At 46.9% G+C, this 16,494-nt stretch overlaps 2 protein-coding genes across 3 annotated transcripts; one reads left to right on the top strand and one right to left on the bottom strand.

Moving 5' to 3' along the window:
• The first annotated feature begins 6,065 nt into the window (after positions 1 to 6,065).
• On the top strand, positions 6,066 to 9,573 carry LOC146512069 (uncharacterized). The gene is made up of 4 exons (XM_085170298.1): positions 6,066 to 6,341; positions 8,436 to 8,531; positions 8,693 to 8,746; positions 8,868 to 9,573. Exons 1-4 carry the CDS (start codon positions 6,279 to 6,281, stop codon positions 8,895 to 8,897), a joined length of 243 nt encoding a protein of 80 aa, XP_085026424.1. The 5' UTR covers positions 6,066 to 6,278; the 3' UTR covers positions 8,898 to 9,573.
• On the bottom strand, positions 7,258 to 15,951 carry rpp30 (ribonuclease P/MRP 30 subunit). Of its 2 annotated transcripts, none has more exons than XM_085170296.1 (11): positions 15,773 to 15,951; positions 14,172 to 14,230; positions 13,870 to 13,992; positions 13,494 to 13,565; positions 13,126 to 13,215; positions 12,919 to 13,035; positions 12,806 to 12,835; positions 12,695 to 12,732; positions 11,791 to 11,870; positions 11,638 to 11,738; positions 7,258 to 11,034 (listed from the first exon to the last, which is right to left on the bottom strand). In XM_085170296.1, exons 1-11 carry the CDS (start codon positions 15,852 to 15,854, stop codon positions 10,948 to 10,950), a joined length of 879 nt encoding a protein of 292 aa, XP_085026422.1. In that variant the 5' UTR covers positions 15,855 to 15,951; the 3' UTR covers positions 7,258 to 10,947. The 2 variants fall into 2 exon arrangements, with proteins under 2 accessions (XP_085026422.1, XP_085026423.1); XM_085170297.1 differs by having other exon boundaries at positions 11,638 to 11,712; positions 15,773 to 15,943.
• Positions 15,952 to 16,494: the final 543 nt, after the last annotated feature.

Raw genomic sequence — 16,494 nt, 5'->3', positions numbered from 1 at the left:
CAGTTGGCGCATTGTGTGCTTAGTAGATGATGGCTTGTGTGTACTGTTTGATACGAAAACACCATTTTTACGAAGGTGTGAAGAGTTAATCTAGCTGTGTTCGCTTTTGCAAGAGAACTACAATGTTTTGATAATTGGGTGACAGGTTTTCTTATTTGTGTGTAGAGTTTTGCAAAAATAGCCAATAGTTACAAAAAATGTGCTTAAGCAATCAGAAAAAACTGTAAGCTCACACTCTGCCATTTCTGGCCCATTTTGAGCCGATTTTTTAGTCGTGCGACCGTTTTCGGGATCGGCCCTTCATCATGCATTGTGTAGTATACGTGGGGTAACGAGAAGCGATTAACACCTCACGACAAGCTCCCGATCATCAATCGCTCGGTCGTAAGAAAATCAACGTGAGGGCGTCACCGCAGCCTCTCACGCTGATTTTTGTGTTATAACCTTCATGTTATGGACGCGTGTGACACCTGCATCGTGACCTATGAACTTCTGACCCTTGCGAGTCAATCGTGCAGTTTGAGCAGGAGCTGAATAACACGACTGAAAAAAAACGCACAGTGTAGCCCAGCTTTAGGTGTGTGTGTAAGGTCTGGTGTGAGGTTCAGGTTGATGCTGCAGTGATGAAATCTGTAAATGATTAATTTTGGCACATTGCTCAATACATGAGCACAGAAAGGAAGTGGCGAGAGGAGCGAAACAGCTGCTGGTAGACCGAGCGGTCACCCGAGACTGCAAAACCAGGGGTGAACGAGACATCGATTCACTGATGCACAATTCAATTCAGTTTTATTTATACAGCACCAAATTACAACGACAGTCACCTCAAGGCGGCAGAACCAGGCTCAGGGAGGGGCGGGGCCATCTGCTGCGACCGGCTGTGGAGAGAGAAGGAAGAGATCCACACCAGGATACACAACAATGACATCGGGATGCCATTCAGGCTGGAGAAGTGTAGTCGGATGGTAACAAAGAGAGGGAAGGTAGCCAGGGAGGGGATCGAGCTACCAGAAGGCAACACTGCAGACATAGAGGGCAGCTGCAAGTACCTGGGGATCCCACAGGTGAATGGGAACCATGAAGAGGTCGCCATGAAAGCTGCAACCACCAAGTACCTGCAGAGGGTCAGGCAAGTCCTGAGGAGTCAGCTGAACGGTAAGAACAAGATCCAGGCCATCAACACGTACGCCCTGCCCGTGATCAGGTACCCTGCTGGGGTAATAAACTGGCCAAAGGAGGAGATAGAAGCCCTGACATCAATACCAGGAAGCTCCTGACCATGCATGGAGGGTTTCACCCCAAGTCCAGCACCCTCAGGCTGTACGCTAAGCTAAAGGAAGGAGGGACTGGTGAGTGTCAGCACCACAGTCCAGGATGAGACAACAAACATCCAAGAATACATCAGGAAGATGGCCCCAACTGACAGCGTGCTCAGTGAATACCTCAGGCAGCAGAAACCCAAGAAAGAGGAGGGAGACGAGGAACCATCATGGAAGCACAGGCCCCTGTACGGTATGTACCACCGGCAGATAGAGGAGGTGGCTGACATCCAGAAATCCTTCCAGTGGCTTGACTGAAAGTATATTGACCCATTGGCCCTGCTCTGTGTTGAACTGGGAGCCAGTGAATGTGGTCACATGTCTGCGTACCTGTTAAGATTCTGGCGAATGAACTGAAGTCCATCGAACACAATGTGTCGGTGATCTCACGCGCTGGATATGAAAACATGGACGGAGGCAGCTCTGGTGACCTCACTGATGGATGTGAGTCAAAGGCAGAGATGATCAACGTGAACACATTTCTGTGTTTTGGACCAACAACAAATATTTGTCTCATCTCTGTTCTTAGAAAGTTTCATCCAGCAGTTACAGTGATCAGCTCAAAGGTTTGTGAGGTCATCAGAGTGTCACCTACGGTCAGATGTGTTACGATTCTTTACGACAGTATGAAGGTTAGACAGGAACAGACTGACCCTCTCTGAATTCTCTGAATCTTATGAATAAAACAGCAGAATCAGACCAACTGTTGTTGATCTTTTGTCTATTTTCTCTGACGGTGATGATGGTGATGAAGAAGAACATGATGTAAAGTGTGTCTCGGAGCTGCTCTCGTATTCAGGACGTCTCTGCTCATGAACAATTCATCGACAACAGCGAGAACAAAGCAGCTGCAGAAGAAGAAGAGCGGCGTCTCCGCTCAGCAAAATAAAAGCCTCTAAAAGGCTTTAATGTCTCCTTTGATTTTTTTACTTCTGACATGGTTTCTGCCGGGACGTCTCCACGCCGACGGCAACAAGAAGAAACCCGAGCGAGGAACGTTTCACGCTGAGGAAAACTTCAGCTTCACAAACACGTTTAACTGTCAGCGAAGCCCCGCCGGCGGCGCCCACCAGGTAAGACCGCAGGAGGCCACACGCCTTCATCCTTACGACCACGAAGAAGATCAGAACGTCTGACAGACCGTGGAAGCTGAACGCAGGAAACATTCTCACCGACTCAGCGGCCAAACACGCAACACAAAACTTTATTCGTAAGCACAGTCGGAGCAGATCAAATGTGGACAAACTCGGAGGAGGCGGGTCATAAATGAGCTCATCATCGATCCGCTCCAATTAATCAATCCTGCGCTGTCATTGGTAGTTTCTCTCTGAACCCGCCCACTTCACAAGCCTAATTCACTTCCTGCTCCAGGGTCAGATTGACTAATTGGGGAAAATGATCATGTGACTGCGACCTTTATTAGCGAACACAAGAGGGTCATGAACAAGTGGGCGGAGCTTCACTTGACTAGCCTGGGATTTGTGCATCAGCTTGATATTGATAACGGTAACGCGGTGTGACATCATTTATAACGACCAATCAGCATACAGATGCTTGTGGCATGGATGCTCACGTGTGACGCCGCAGGAATTTACGTCAGAGGAAAGAATGAGCGAACAGGAAGTGGGCGGGTCCACTGAAGGATCTGCAGACACACCTGAAGGACCTCACTGACTCCAGATCAGAAACACACAAACAGCGAGAGACCACCAGGTTCTGCTGAGGTTCTGCTGAGGTTCTGCAGGTGAACGAGCTGAAGAGCAAACTGCAGGTGGAGGTGAAGATGGAGGCTCTGCAGGGTGAGGCTGTTTGTTTGGGCGGAGGAGGAGCTGCCGTGTGGTGTTTCGGGCCTTCGGGACAAAGATTTTCCGCTCAGAATACTTCAACATGAAGATGATGTGAAACAATTCAGGCGGAGCCGGCGAGGACGGAGGGACGACAGAGGGCCGGGGGAGCGGGAGGAGGTGGGAGGAGGCGTGGAGGGCCTGAGGGAGAATCTAAAACAGCGTTTAGCACTCGGCTGACCTTCACTCGCTCCTCGCACTCCTTCCTCTCTCCTTGTTCTTTCGCTCCGTTTGCTCTAAACAGCTTCCACTCGTTTAACCGAGCCTCGGGAGAGAGACGCCGTCTGCACGCCGCCCGTCTCACCATCGGCTGACCTCTGACCCCTGAAATCACAAAGAGCTTCCTGTAAAGGCTCATTCCACTGATTTCACTGCTGATACCTGCAGACAGCGAGCTGTGGATGAGAACACCTCCTGAACAGCTGTTTCCATCTCTGAGGATCACTCCTCCTCTTCCTCCTTTTCTTCTTCTTCACATCTAATTCATGCACTCACACCGAGCTGCAGATACCTGCAGCAACATACGAGCTCCACATCTGTCGGCAGCTCATGACGCAGAGAAACAGCCACAGCTGCTGGTTGTTCGTGGCGGAGCTCGTCTGTTTTTGCAGTTATTAAACGTCTGTCTTCGTCTGTATGGATCCTCTCAGAGCTACGGTCTGTGATCCTCTTCATCGCTCTGCTCAGGTCAGGTGAACAGTCTTCATCGCTGTATGGCAACGTCGGCGATCTTCTCGGCTGTTTCAAAATGAAGCTGCTGTTTCACATCACTGTGTGTCAGGCTGTCACTCACCGATCTCTGGTTCCACTTTTTAAAACTCTGGTCTCGGTCTTTGAATGCATCACCTGAGCCTCACAGATTCTTCAGCCCAGCCAAACTCACTCGCGCTGCTCTGCCGCCACCTGCTGGACACTTTCAGCCTCACGCCGAGCAGCTTTTTAAAGCCGACACAGGAAGTGACGAGATCAGTTCTGTCCTGTGGTGTGTGCTTTCAGTGTTGGACTTCTTTAAAGCATTTTATAGACCTGAAAATATTATTTCAATGCCGTAAAAAGAGAAAGGAGAGCCGTCGACCTGCAGTCAGGAAACATCAGCCCTCTTTTTACTCGAGAGATAAAAACAGGAAAATAGAAATATCACAATTACCACATTATTAATATTATTATCACGGGTCATTAGCAGGCGATACAGATTGATTTAAAAACCTTCACAAGCATCTGGTCTGCATGTAAATGTGGAGAAATGCATGAAAACACCGAAAGCACCATTCTCGATAAACATGGAGTCAAACATTTACAGCTTTCAGTGACAATCACAGTGACGACAGATAAACACTCAGTGTGTTTTACCAAAGAATAAATAATATTAAATACTGTCGTTATAACTTTTTCATATTTTGTTACTACGTCCAAGCTGCCTGTTCTCTCTGCCTCCCTCCGGTCTGTTATTTCCTCCTGCTGTCTGCTGCTTATGTTTTATTCATGCACGATGTCATTGTATGACAGTAAAGGGCTATTCTATTCTATTCTATTCTATCCAACAATTGATTGAAAAGCATCAAAATGAAATATTAAAATGAACCAAAGTCGTTAGAATTTCATTTGGAACAATAAACATGACAATAAAGTCCAGTAGAAGCAGGAAGTATGACTGTAGTTGACTTTGAAGTAATGAAAGGTGTCATTAAGTTTAAGCTGCACATCTGTAATGAAAGAGTCCGTGTGTGCCTCGGTGCACAGCACTGTCTGGAAGCACAGCCAGGTTCTAAAGGAAGAGTTTGGACCAGCGTCCATGTCACGGATGGAAAGGTTTGACGTCATTCTGCTTTTAAGGACGCATTTAAAGTGAACTGCTCTCTGCTAACATTAACGAAAGGATCATTACAGTATTCGTAACACAGATTTTTACTCATCTGAGAATTAAAGATTGCAACTTTCTGGACAATAAAAGTAAAAACAAAATGCACAAAACGATGTTTTCCTCTTGCTGTGAAAAGAAAATTTACACTGGAAAGATTTACAATCGTGGAGATGATCAGAATACCAAATATGTGACGTTTGAAAGCTTTCTCCAACTTTTCCTGCCTTTAAAAATGTTGCAGAAGACGGGACCAGCAGCATACGTGCAATATAATTGTAAATAATTAAATAGAGTTTATTTATGTATTTCAGGACTGCTGCTTGGGCTGCTTGATGAACATGTTTGTAACTTAAAGACTGTTCAGTAAAAATAAATAAATAAATCTTTTCAATTCTCTTCAAACCTCGCGAGACAATCACCTCACCTTAATTGGATGGTCTGTCTCACGTCACAGTATTTGAAATTGAGGCGATCCTAAAAATGTCAATCAACACGCAATACGTCAACAAGATTTAAAAAAAAAAAAGAAGTTCCGCTTCAAAATAAAAGTAATGTGCCGTTTTATTTTTTTTCTTCGTTTCTCTTTTTAACCTTGAATGATACGCCTTTATGTTAGACTTACACATGTATGATTTTATTTGATTTAAGTTTGTGTTTCACGTTTGGCTGCTGTGATGCAGAAATGTGACAACTTTCAGGACTTTGAAGTTTATCTAAATGGAGTAAATATACACACTAAAATGTGTAATTATTATAAAAATTACATCAAAAATTTTTATTAAAAAAAAGTCATCAAAATCAGATGACTTTTCTTCTTTTTAGGGTTCAAGAAGAAGAAGAGTCATCATGTGTTCACACAACAGATTGTTATTTGGTAGCTCTCAGCACAGAAGAGACACAGCCTTTTACACACACGCGCGCGCGCGCGCACACACACACAGATATTTGAACATTTTCAGATACACACACAAAAATAAGGCGGAAGCGAAACCGTCGGTGCTTTCATTGTGAAAAGCTGTTTTCGTGTCATACCGGAAGCGGTGGGCTTGATGCTGAGAGCTTCATGTTGCCGGTCAGCAGAAGGTCAGCCAACAGCAGCAACAGCAGCAGCAGCGGATAGTTGTCGGTCAGGTAGCACGAAGTTAACGATTGATCGGTTAATCGGCTCCGTTTGTGCTCTTTGGGCGGGAAACCGGCAGCTTCCGGTCAGTGTCTACCAAACTAATGCTAACAGGCTAACGATTAGCTGCTAGCATGCAGTGCGCGCACCCCATGAAGAAGAGAAGTCTGGAGGCGGAGCCGCGCAACTCCAAAGCGGTAAGACACCTGAGGAGGAGGAGGAGCAGTTTATTAGGAGTAGCCGGGGTCATCAGAGTTTTTGGACAAAAACAGTAATAACTTTATTTAAACAGTAACAGTTTACAGAGACACGAGCCAAACAAAAACCATAGAAGAAGAAACATCAGCGAAATAAGAGAACTACAAAATATAAAAACTACAAAGTGACATCAGTCCTGAGCCTCTTCAAGTACATCAAGTACATCTGCAGGAACATCTGCAGCTTCTCAGATGCTTGGAGCTCTTATTTGAACCTTCAGATGTGGCTCCATCAGACCTGTTCCTCTGATCTTCGTACCTCAGCCTTTCCTCCTCGTGCCCTTCATTAAGAACGGCTTCCTGATGGGCTAAAGGTCCAAATCATCTCCCCGGTCCTGTGTCGGGTCTTCAGAACCCATTCCTCTGCTGTGGAGACTTTAGGCCTCACACTTCTTCTTCTGTCCAGCTTCCTAAGAAGTTGAAGCGCACCACGCTGAGATAAGCGGAGCTTTCAGCTGACAGCTCTCTGGGAGTCGCGCTTTCTCTCCCTCCCTTATCTTTCCTGCTTGGCTTTCATGTTTCGTGTATAGTCTTGCTTATTCTCTAACCCTAAGAGAGTCTCCCAGACTTGTTCTCTAAAAACCTAAAGATTAATGAAACTGACACCCTATTGAGAAGCCTGGGCTTGGGAGAGCCTGATTGTCCTGCGGAGACGTTTGCTGCCGGATACTCGATGGTCGGTTGCGTCGTGTGTCTGGCGACACTCTTGATGGAGGACAATGAACAACATCTACCAATTCAGAACCACGATAACAGAGTTCTGGCTGATTGGAGCTTATCAAAGAACAAGAAGCGGCTACAGCTGTTCAAAATCCCACCAGGCTGGCTGACATGATAGACGATGGGCAGGACTGTGAGTAAGACTGTGTTTGTTGAACGTAATATGGATACGATCTTGGAGAAGAACAGGAATTGAGAGACCTGTGACCAGTGACGGACATTAGACCAACTGTAAAATTGGAAGCAGTTTGTTTGCACTAACCAAAACAGCTCATGAAGATGCTGAAGGCACGAGCTGATGGGAATAACAAAACTCTCCTTTAGATAATAAGACTGTTTGTTGTGACTCTCTCCCTCCTCATTCAAGGCCGCCCGCGTCGACCGAAGATTGTTGACTTTTGCTGAACCTTTCTCTCGGCTGAACACAGAACACACACACTCGCACACACGCACACGTGTGCACGTACACTGACACAAACCTTCATGGATTCATTAAAGAAACGGGAACGGTGACGTGTTTCTGTGACAGGAAACAACGGGTCAGAGCGGACATGAGACGCTGCATGCAGAGATAACTTCTGTATGTGAACTTAAGGTTTTAAAAACATGTTTCGCACAATATTGTGTCGGTACAACTGTTTACTTGTGTTGGGAACATTTTGCTTTTTGCATAAAGTTGGCTGATCGCAGCTTTGCAGGCTCGACGAGGAACAGCTGCAGACTCCAGCATGTCGGTCTGACACAGTCCTCATTTATAAAGTGCGTTACAAACACCAACATCACGGCTAACAGCTGGATCTTCCTGTTTGATTGCAGCCAGCCAAACAGCCACTTCCTGTTTACAGTTTATCCTGGTTTAACATGAACTCACTGCTGCAGCACCACAGTGATCCCCTCACACTGCTGTTTACTTTCCTCAGGTATAACAAACTAATGTGAGCCTGTTAGCCCGGCCAACCAACCACATGACGTCACGCTCCGTGCTGACAGAAGATGGCGCTGAACATGTTTTAACACTTGAAGCACTGATTTGTTAAAGCCAGCGTCACAGACAGAGTGACAGCTGTGGGAGTGTCTGAGAGCAGGTCCGTGGTGTCTCCGTGTCGGGTATGAAAACTGAGGGCTGACGGAGGCCACTCAGTGACTTCTTCATGACCTCTGTGGTGGCGTGCTGTACTTCTGGATTACCAAAACGCAAGTTTAGAAGGAAAGTGAAACACCTGCGTAGCCCCACCCCGTCAGTGAGGTCACAGTTTCAGGTGAGGTCCTCAGGTGTGCTGATGGTGCTGATGTTGGGTTTGTTTGTTTTTTCAGAAGAGGCTCTGTTTGGAGGCGGAGCTCCAGATGTCCGACTGTCCAATGGAGACGTCGCAGAGCAGTCCTGCGACCAATCAGCAGCCGGATCACCAGGTGAGCTCGTCGAGCTTCCTCTGACAAGACACAAGATGTCATTAAGATCTGAGGGTCAGAGGTCAGCTTCAGATAAACGTGGTGGAAAGTCCTCACCGTGCTCAGCTGGAGGACAGGTGTACAGGTGCTGTTGCTATGGTGACTTGTGTGTGTGTATGCAGGTACGGCCCACACCTGTTCTGCTCTGCTGTCCGAGGTGTCTCAGAGGAGAACCGGTAAGACGCCGAACTCACGAAACAGTTAAGCCCCGCCCCCTGTGGAAGCGAGGCTTACAGAGTCGTCTCTGTGGCTCTGTGATTGGCTGAGAGCCTCAACGGTGTCTTTCTGCTTTTTCAGGGTCACTTCAACCACATCATGGGCCTCTGAAGCTCCACCCATTCTCCCGCAACCAGCCGTCCAATCACATTGATGCTTCAAGTGCTTCACTAAAAGGGTGCTGCTGGAAGATGTCATCAAGGCCCCACCCCACCTTCACATCGTTGTCAAGGAGACGGTTTAACGTTTCCATCCAGTGATGCATTCAGGACCAGCAGTACTCCTCACACTTAAGTTCTGAAATCTCTGATGTCCTTGTGTCCCTGAACACACCACTGAGTGTCAGCGTTTACCTGAGCTTTAAGCCCAGCCCCTCTCCTGTGTGATATGTGTGACAGTCCAATCAGTGATCAATAACTGATTGACGTGGTGGTGCGTTCACTGTCTCCGTTTAAAGGGCTTTCACACGGTGAAGACTTGTGATGTGTTTACAGAAAAAATGCCAGTAGAATTTTTTAAACTCCAGTATAGAACCATGAAAGGCTTAACGAGGTGTTAATGAGAGTTTACTGTAAGGGGAAGGAAAATTCATGTGTTTTTTCAAAATAAGAGTCTTCCTGTCTGTACATTTCTATTTTTCTGAGGCAGATTTGTATATTTTTTACTCTGAATTTGACTGAATGTAAAAGCAGCTCCCTATTTTTGATGACATCACTTCCGCTATCTGGGCTGTCCAATCAGAGGCCAGCATTTGTACTGATTTCAGAATAAAAGCTTTGACTGTGAACAGCTTCGTCCCCCTTTTCTTTTGACTAAACCAACAAACAAGCTGAAGCGAGGAGAACAGTGATGATGGCAGCTGGGGCGTTTCAGAGAGCACGGTGGCGCCTTTAATGGTCAACAACCTTTGACCTCCATCGAGCTGGAGAAGTGTTGATGCTCTAGATCTCAGCTGAACATCGTATGTTTGTCAGCCTGGCTACAGAGCTGAAGAGAAACCTGGGGTTGTTCTTATTTTCTTCAATTAGTGATGAGTAGTAAGCTGTTCTGGCTTTGTGGAGGGCTTTCTTATAAAGCAACAAACTATTTCTCCAGGCTAAATGATGATCCTCTAAATTTGTGACACGCCATTTCCTCTCCAGATTACGAGTCATCTGCTTTAGGGTACGTGTTTGAGAATTATACCACGGGGTCAGGTACTTCTGATTAGAGACCTTAGTTTTCACTGGAGCTACAGTATCCAGAGTCGTACGTAGTGAGGAGGTGAAATTATTAACAAGATAATCGACCTCTGTTGGGGTAGCGTTCAGATAGCTGCTCTGCTCTGTGTTGGTACAGGGCATTGACGATGATAACAGTGGCTGGATTATATTCATAAACGTAGTTACAGCGCTTTCAGAAAGACATCTACTGTCATCTTTTCCTAAATGTCTTTACAGGGAAAAGACTTAAAGTTCATGAAACTACAGTTAGAAAAAGACTAAACATGTAAGGCTTGTTTGGAGGAAACGCTTCAGTCTAACATGCAAACCTGGGTTTGGAAAGCATTTTGGAACAAACCTCGTCCATAGTCTAAGAAGCTGGGACTGGACCTGTTTGTCCTTAATGCACAGCAGGGTTCGAACCCCTCACACGAGCCATCAGCACGGTGGATGATGATCTGAGAGCAGCGTGAACTCCTCTGCCTGTCCCACAGCTGACGCTTGGACCAAACCGGGTCCTCAACAGGACGATGACCCAAAAGAAAAGAACAGAGCTGCTGCTATGGTCCAGTCAGAGCTCAGAGAGCCATGCATGAATGAACGCTGCAAACTATTAATGCTGATGATAATGGAGCTTCTACAAGCTGCTGAGTCACAGTTTGGTCCTCACAGAGCTGCACAGTCCAAATTTCCATATGATTGTAAATAAAAACCAGTTTCATCTGCATATAAATGGACTTTTTGTTTGAGTTGTTGTTGAGCACAGAGGATGGAAGCAGAGGCCCTGCTGCACAGAGACAAATGTGAATTCTTCAAACTGTTTATTAAACTTATTTGCTTTAAACTGTCAGCAGAAACAAAACATCAACAATTTGAAAAAAAAGGCAGGAGAAGAAACCGGACTTGGCCCGCCCTCCTCCACTGTATGCCCCACCCTCCACCGCTATCAGCCACACCCCCTACACAACTGACAGTCCCCTCCTCCACCGATGTCGGTCGTTCTCGCGGTCACGTTGGTTTGGCTCTCTTGGCTGCTGGAGGTTCACCTGTTCGGGTAGAAACACACCTGGTCAGTTTATCTTCAGCACTGATGAACAGTACTCTGAAGCCCACTCGGTGCTACACAGGACCCCACTCTGGTTCTGGTTATGTTGCTACACGCTGGAACAAGTTGCCATCCAAAGAACACATCCTGGACACGTCCTCCTTTCTGACCACAGAAGGATCAAACTTTGAATAAAACAAACGTCTGTTTCCTAGAGCGACCAACTCAGGGCCGGGGTCATTTCCTCTTATGCTGTTATTGAGGTTGTGCAGATGTGGCCGTTGATCACATGACGTTCGGCCGTCCGTCAGTGTTGGACTGAAGCTTCAGTCACACGGGTTAGAGACGACCGTCTGTGGGGAAATGAGTATTCCTGACCGTGAGTCCCGCTGCAGCCGGCTCAGGTCACTTCTTCAGGAAGAAATGTTTCAATAAAGGTTCATGAAAAACTTCCAACCTGAACATCCAGCTGACATTCAGGACGGACGTCCAGCACATGTGTGATATCAGCCAGTTTCAATCATCACTTTATTCCACCGCAGCTCAATCGCCACAGAGCACAAACATCTGTAACATCTGTGAAGATAACCGGGCTTAAACCTACCGCCTGCTGAGCCCTGTGGCGCCTCCTGCTGGCTCCTCGTGGTGTAGATGATTCCGCTGGCTGTCCTCCTGGTTTCTGACCACAAACAAACAAAGTGTTTCCTGAGAGGGTTCGTGCTCGCTCACAGGTGCAGCTGCAGCACCGCGGGCTCACCTGCGTGCAGCAGAGCGGCTCTGCAGGTGGACGAGACGGCTTCTTTGGCGTCTCCGTCTGACAAACCGAACAGCAGAGCTCTGAGGAGGAGCATCAGGACACAACACCACACGCAGTAACACACGCAGTACTACTGCAGTACTACTGCAGTAACACACACAGTACTACTGCAATAGTACTGCAGTAACACACGCAGTACTATTGCAGTACTACTGCAGTAACACACGCAGTACTACTGCAGTAACACACGCAGTAACACACGCAGTACTACTGCAGTAACACACGCAGTAACACACGCAGTACTACTGCAGTAACACACGCAGTAACACACGCAGTACTACTGCAGTAACACACGCAGTACTGTGTACTACTGCAGTAACACACGCAGTACTACTGCAGTACTACTGCAGTAACACACGCAGTACTACTGCAGTAACACACGCAGTAACACACACAGTACTACTGCAGTAACACACGCAGTAGAACTGTGTACTACTGCAGTAACACACGCAGTAACACACGCAGTAACACACGCAGTACTACTGCAGTAACACACGCAGTAGAACTGTGTACTACTGCAGTAACACACGCAGTAACACACGCAGTACTGTGTACTACTGCAGTAACACACGCAGTAACACACGCAGTACTGTGTACTACTGCAGTAACACACGCAGTAGTACTGTGTACTACTGCAGCAACACACGCAGTAGTACTGTGTACTACTGCGTGTGTTACTGCAGTAGTACACAGTACTGCGTGTGTTACTGCGTGTGTTACTGCAGTAGTACTACTGCAGTAACACACGCAGTAACACACGCAGTAGTACTGCAGTAACACACGCAGTAACACACGCAGTACTACTGCGCATCAGTACTACTGCAGTAGTACTGATGAAGGATACAGGTTGGTGACATCATACGGTCCTCTGAGCTCGAGAGCCTGCAAACAGAAATAAGCGTCCTGAGCACGGCCACCAATCAACCAGCGATCAATACAGTCACCGATCACTGACCTTCTGAGCTGCACTGGACAGAATCACACTCTGAGAAAAAACACAAACACAATTTAGTCACGTGACAGGAAGTCGAGTGGTTGGTACAGGAAGCATTGGAGAAACAGCGCCACCTTTCCCTTGCAGCTCTCCATCAGACTGACAGCGTTGGCGATGGTGTAGCGCCTCATGGTGGAGTCTCTGATGGCTGCAGAGTACGACACCTCGAACACCACACCTCTGTCTATGGCCTACACACACACACACACACACACACACACACGTTAATAAACAGTCACGTGACGGTCGCAGTAATGATCTGGGTCACGATGCTCGCTCACCCCGTTGATCGGCGCTCTCTTGAAGAAGAAAGGAAGTTTCTCCGTCATCGGCACACAGATGATGTCGATGTCATAAACCATGCAGGCTGCCTGCACACACACACGCACACACACACCCACACACAGGGTTACATTACATGCATATGAGAGGTTTTGGAACTGAGCATCCAATCATGGTGCTGATGTGTGTGTGTGTGTGTGTGTGTGTGTGTGTGTGTGTTACCACACAGCAGTGTTATTTTTACGCAGTGTTCAGGTGCAGCAGGAAAAGCCAGATTTATTTTAAAAGTGTGCAGATAAAGCTGATGAAGCAGAAAGTCCTGCAGTCAGTGAACGCAGCACGGTGTTTGCGTGTCAGTGAAGCTCACGTGGAAAAGTTTCTCTGAGGTTGGCTGGACAGCGAGCAGGTCGAAGCGACGGTACTCCGGAGCGTTCGGCCTCTGAAAACACACACACACACACACACACCAACCCATGAATCAGGTTGTCCCCCTTCAGATTATCATCCTGTAACCATGGACACGGCTGATGTAATCTGGAATCTTCTGGAATCTCTTTAATTCAACTTTAGCAGAAACCGCGGTTGCCTCGCACCACTCGAGTAATCCTGTAATCCAGATATTTAAAATGTACTTTACAGCTGACACAGGCCCCGCCCCCTCAGCAGCCTGCCTTACAGATTGATTATGAAGACGTGATGATGAGTTCACAGGTTTATGAAACGTCGGAGTTTACAGAACTCACAAAGTGACTCGCGTCTGACATCACCACCGTCAGCCTGTTCAGCACTCTGATTGGACGAGATCGACCCTGCACCACGGGCAGCTGATCGATCAGTTCGTTGATCGGAGTCGGGGTGGGGATCTCCTGCAGGAAGGAAGTGACACGGAGATTTACAAAATAAACATCTGAAGCTACGGTTGCTTTTCGTTAAAAACTAGCCACAGATGTTTTACTGATTGATTGCTAATCAGACAGGTTCAACCTGAATATTAATTCCACAGTTTCTGTGCTGTTCCTGAACGCAGCGCAACAGGTGCACTCACCTGTTTCTTCTTGGCTGTGGGCTCAAATACGTAGTTGAGGGCGATGGTGGAGAACCCGACTGCAGGAGGACAGAAACACACGTGTGAGGGCTGGAAGGTTTTCACCGTGCGATGCAACGCATCTGAGCAGGAGGCGGCTGATAAACACTGACAGCAAGAGGAACCTCTAAAACGGCCCGTTTTTTGAATGGAGTCTGGTGTAAACGCTGCTCACAGATTACATCTGCACCCTGGCTTACTTGATGCTGAGTCAGATTTCTGCGTTAAATCTTTTTCATTTTGTTTCAACTGAACTCGTAAAACCGTTAAAAATTGCAGATTTTTGAATGGAGTCTGGTTTGGCTGTTGTTTGTTGTTTTGGGTGTGAAGCTGATCATTGAAACTTGACTGACAGGATGTTTCACTAATAATAAAGTGACCGTGAGAGGCTGAAGACATCAAACCCTCCTCAGTGACAGGAGGAGGGCATCAGAGAGGAGGTGAGACTGGTTCAGGTGTTACTGAGAGATCAGATCAGTGACGATGAGGACATTTACAGGAGGAAGCAGGAGTGGAAACTCCAGCACAACAGCACGAGAGATCGAGGGGCGATCGTGGCTCAAGAGTTGGGAGTTCGTCTTGTAATCGGAAGGTTGCCGGTTCGAGCCCCGGCTCGGACAGTCTCGGTCGTTGTGTCCTTGGGCAAGACACTTCACCTACTGGTGATGGCCAGAGGGGCCGATGGTGCGATATGGCAGCCTCGCTTCTGTCAGCTGTGGCTACAACTGTAGCTGCCTCCACCGGTGTGTGAATGAATAGTGGAATTGTAAAGCACTTTGAGGAAAAGCGCTACATAAATGCAATCCATTATTATTATTATTATTATTATTATTATTAGAGGAGGGTGAGGGCAGAGGTAAGGAGTGAATGTGTTGTTCACCAGATTTACACTGCAGGTAAAACTCCTCCCCCTACAGCCTTACCTGTAGGCAGCCTGCAGTCCACAGCCACACCCCTTCCCCACCTGTCACTCACGACCAGGTTCAGAGACAAACGAGAAGACTCCACTCAGCCAGTCTGCAGGACCAGCCGGCGAGCACCATCAGCAACGCTCAGTGAGAGACTGAGATTATCCATAACGCACCTGCCCGCTGCCATCTCCCTGTACACCTCATCTAACACACTGTGAACACTGTAACAGTTACAGCCTCACTATCTGCACACACAGAGGAAGGAAGTCCGCAGGACAACAGCTCAGTGTTAACACTTATATATTTACTGTGTGTAACTGTTTATATAGCTGTTTGTTCTAAGCTGTATTATGTTACTTAGTTCAGTGTGTTACGGCTCTGCGACCACATAATTAAAATCATCAGTCTCTCGGGAATACGAGGGTACAGACTTTTGTTTACATTTCTGCAAACCGCGGACAAACCTTAAAATGACTGTTTTTTGAATGGAGTCTGGTGGAAAACTTCTTGCCTGCCCTTTTCCACCAGACTCTATTCAAAAAACAGTCATTTTTAAAAGCCGCTGGTCCCGGAGACAGGAGCGTTACGTTCCCGCGGCTGAGCAGCAGCAGGCCGGCGCACAGAGCGTTGTCTGCGGCCGCGGACACTCACGGTGAGCCGCCGTCTCCACGACGCTGCGCAGGTCTCTCCTGTCCGGGAGAAACGACACGTTCAGGTCCATAAACACAGCCATGATGCCTCCGTCCACTGTTCCACCACGTGTGCGCAGCCGCAGAGACTGCTGGGAACAGCAGTCCTCACGTCACAGCCGGAAGTAGCGTTAAAGTCGTTTTTACCGCACTGATAGTGATGGGAATTCCGGATCTTTTTAGAGAACTGGATCTTTCGGCTCGACTCACTAAAAGAGATCCGGGTCTTTCGACTCCCAATGGGCTCTTTGGGTTGTTTTGTTGCTTTAATTAATTTATTATCATCAACAATATAAAAATATGCACAAAAGGAATTACTAATGTTAAAAAAACGTAGTTTTATTTATTTATGTTTATATATAAATATATAGGGTGGCCCCTAGAGACAAAGCAGAGGGAGAAAGAGAGCCAAGGACAACAACAAGAGACAACATCGTCACATTAGAAAGTTATAGCAATCATCCACAATTATTTTCAGTTACAGATGAAAAAGGATTCAGAAAGTTTATTCATGCAGTGAATAAAGGAGTGAATAAATAAAAGTATATTTACGGTGGCCCCTAGAGACAAAGCACGTACAAGCTCCAAAACACATTTCTAGCGTTAACTGAACTTCCAAAACAGCTACCTAGATCACTTAAATTACACAATTGAAAGCATATGTGTGTATTGTTTGGGTATGTA

Source organism: Neolamprologus multifasciatus, chromosome 8, assembly GCF_963576455.1.
Source record: "Neolamprologus multifasciatus chromosome 8, fNeoMul1.2, whole genome shotgun sequence".
In the NCBI taxonomy this organism is placed as follows: Eukaryota; Metazoa; Chordata; class Actinopteri; order Cichliformes; family Cichlidae; genus Neolamprologus; species Neolamprologus multifasciatus.
This window is presented reverse-complemented; position numbering and strand designations above follow the sequence as displayed.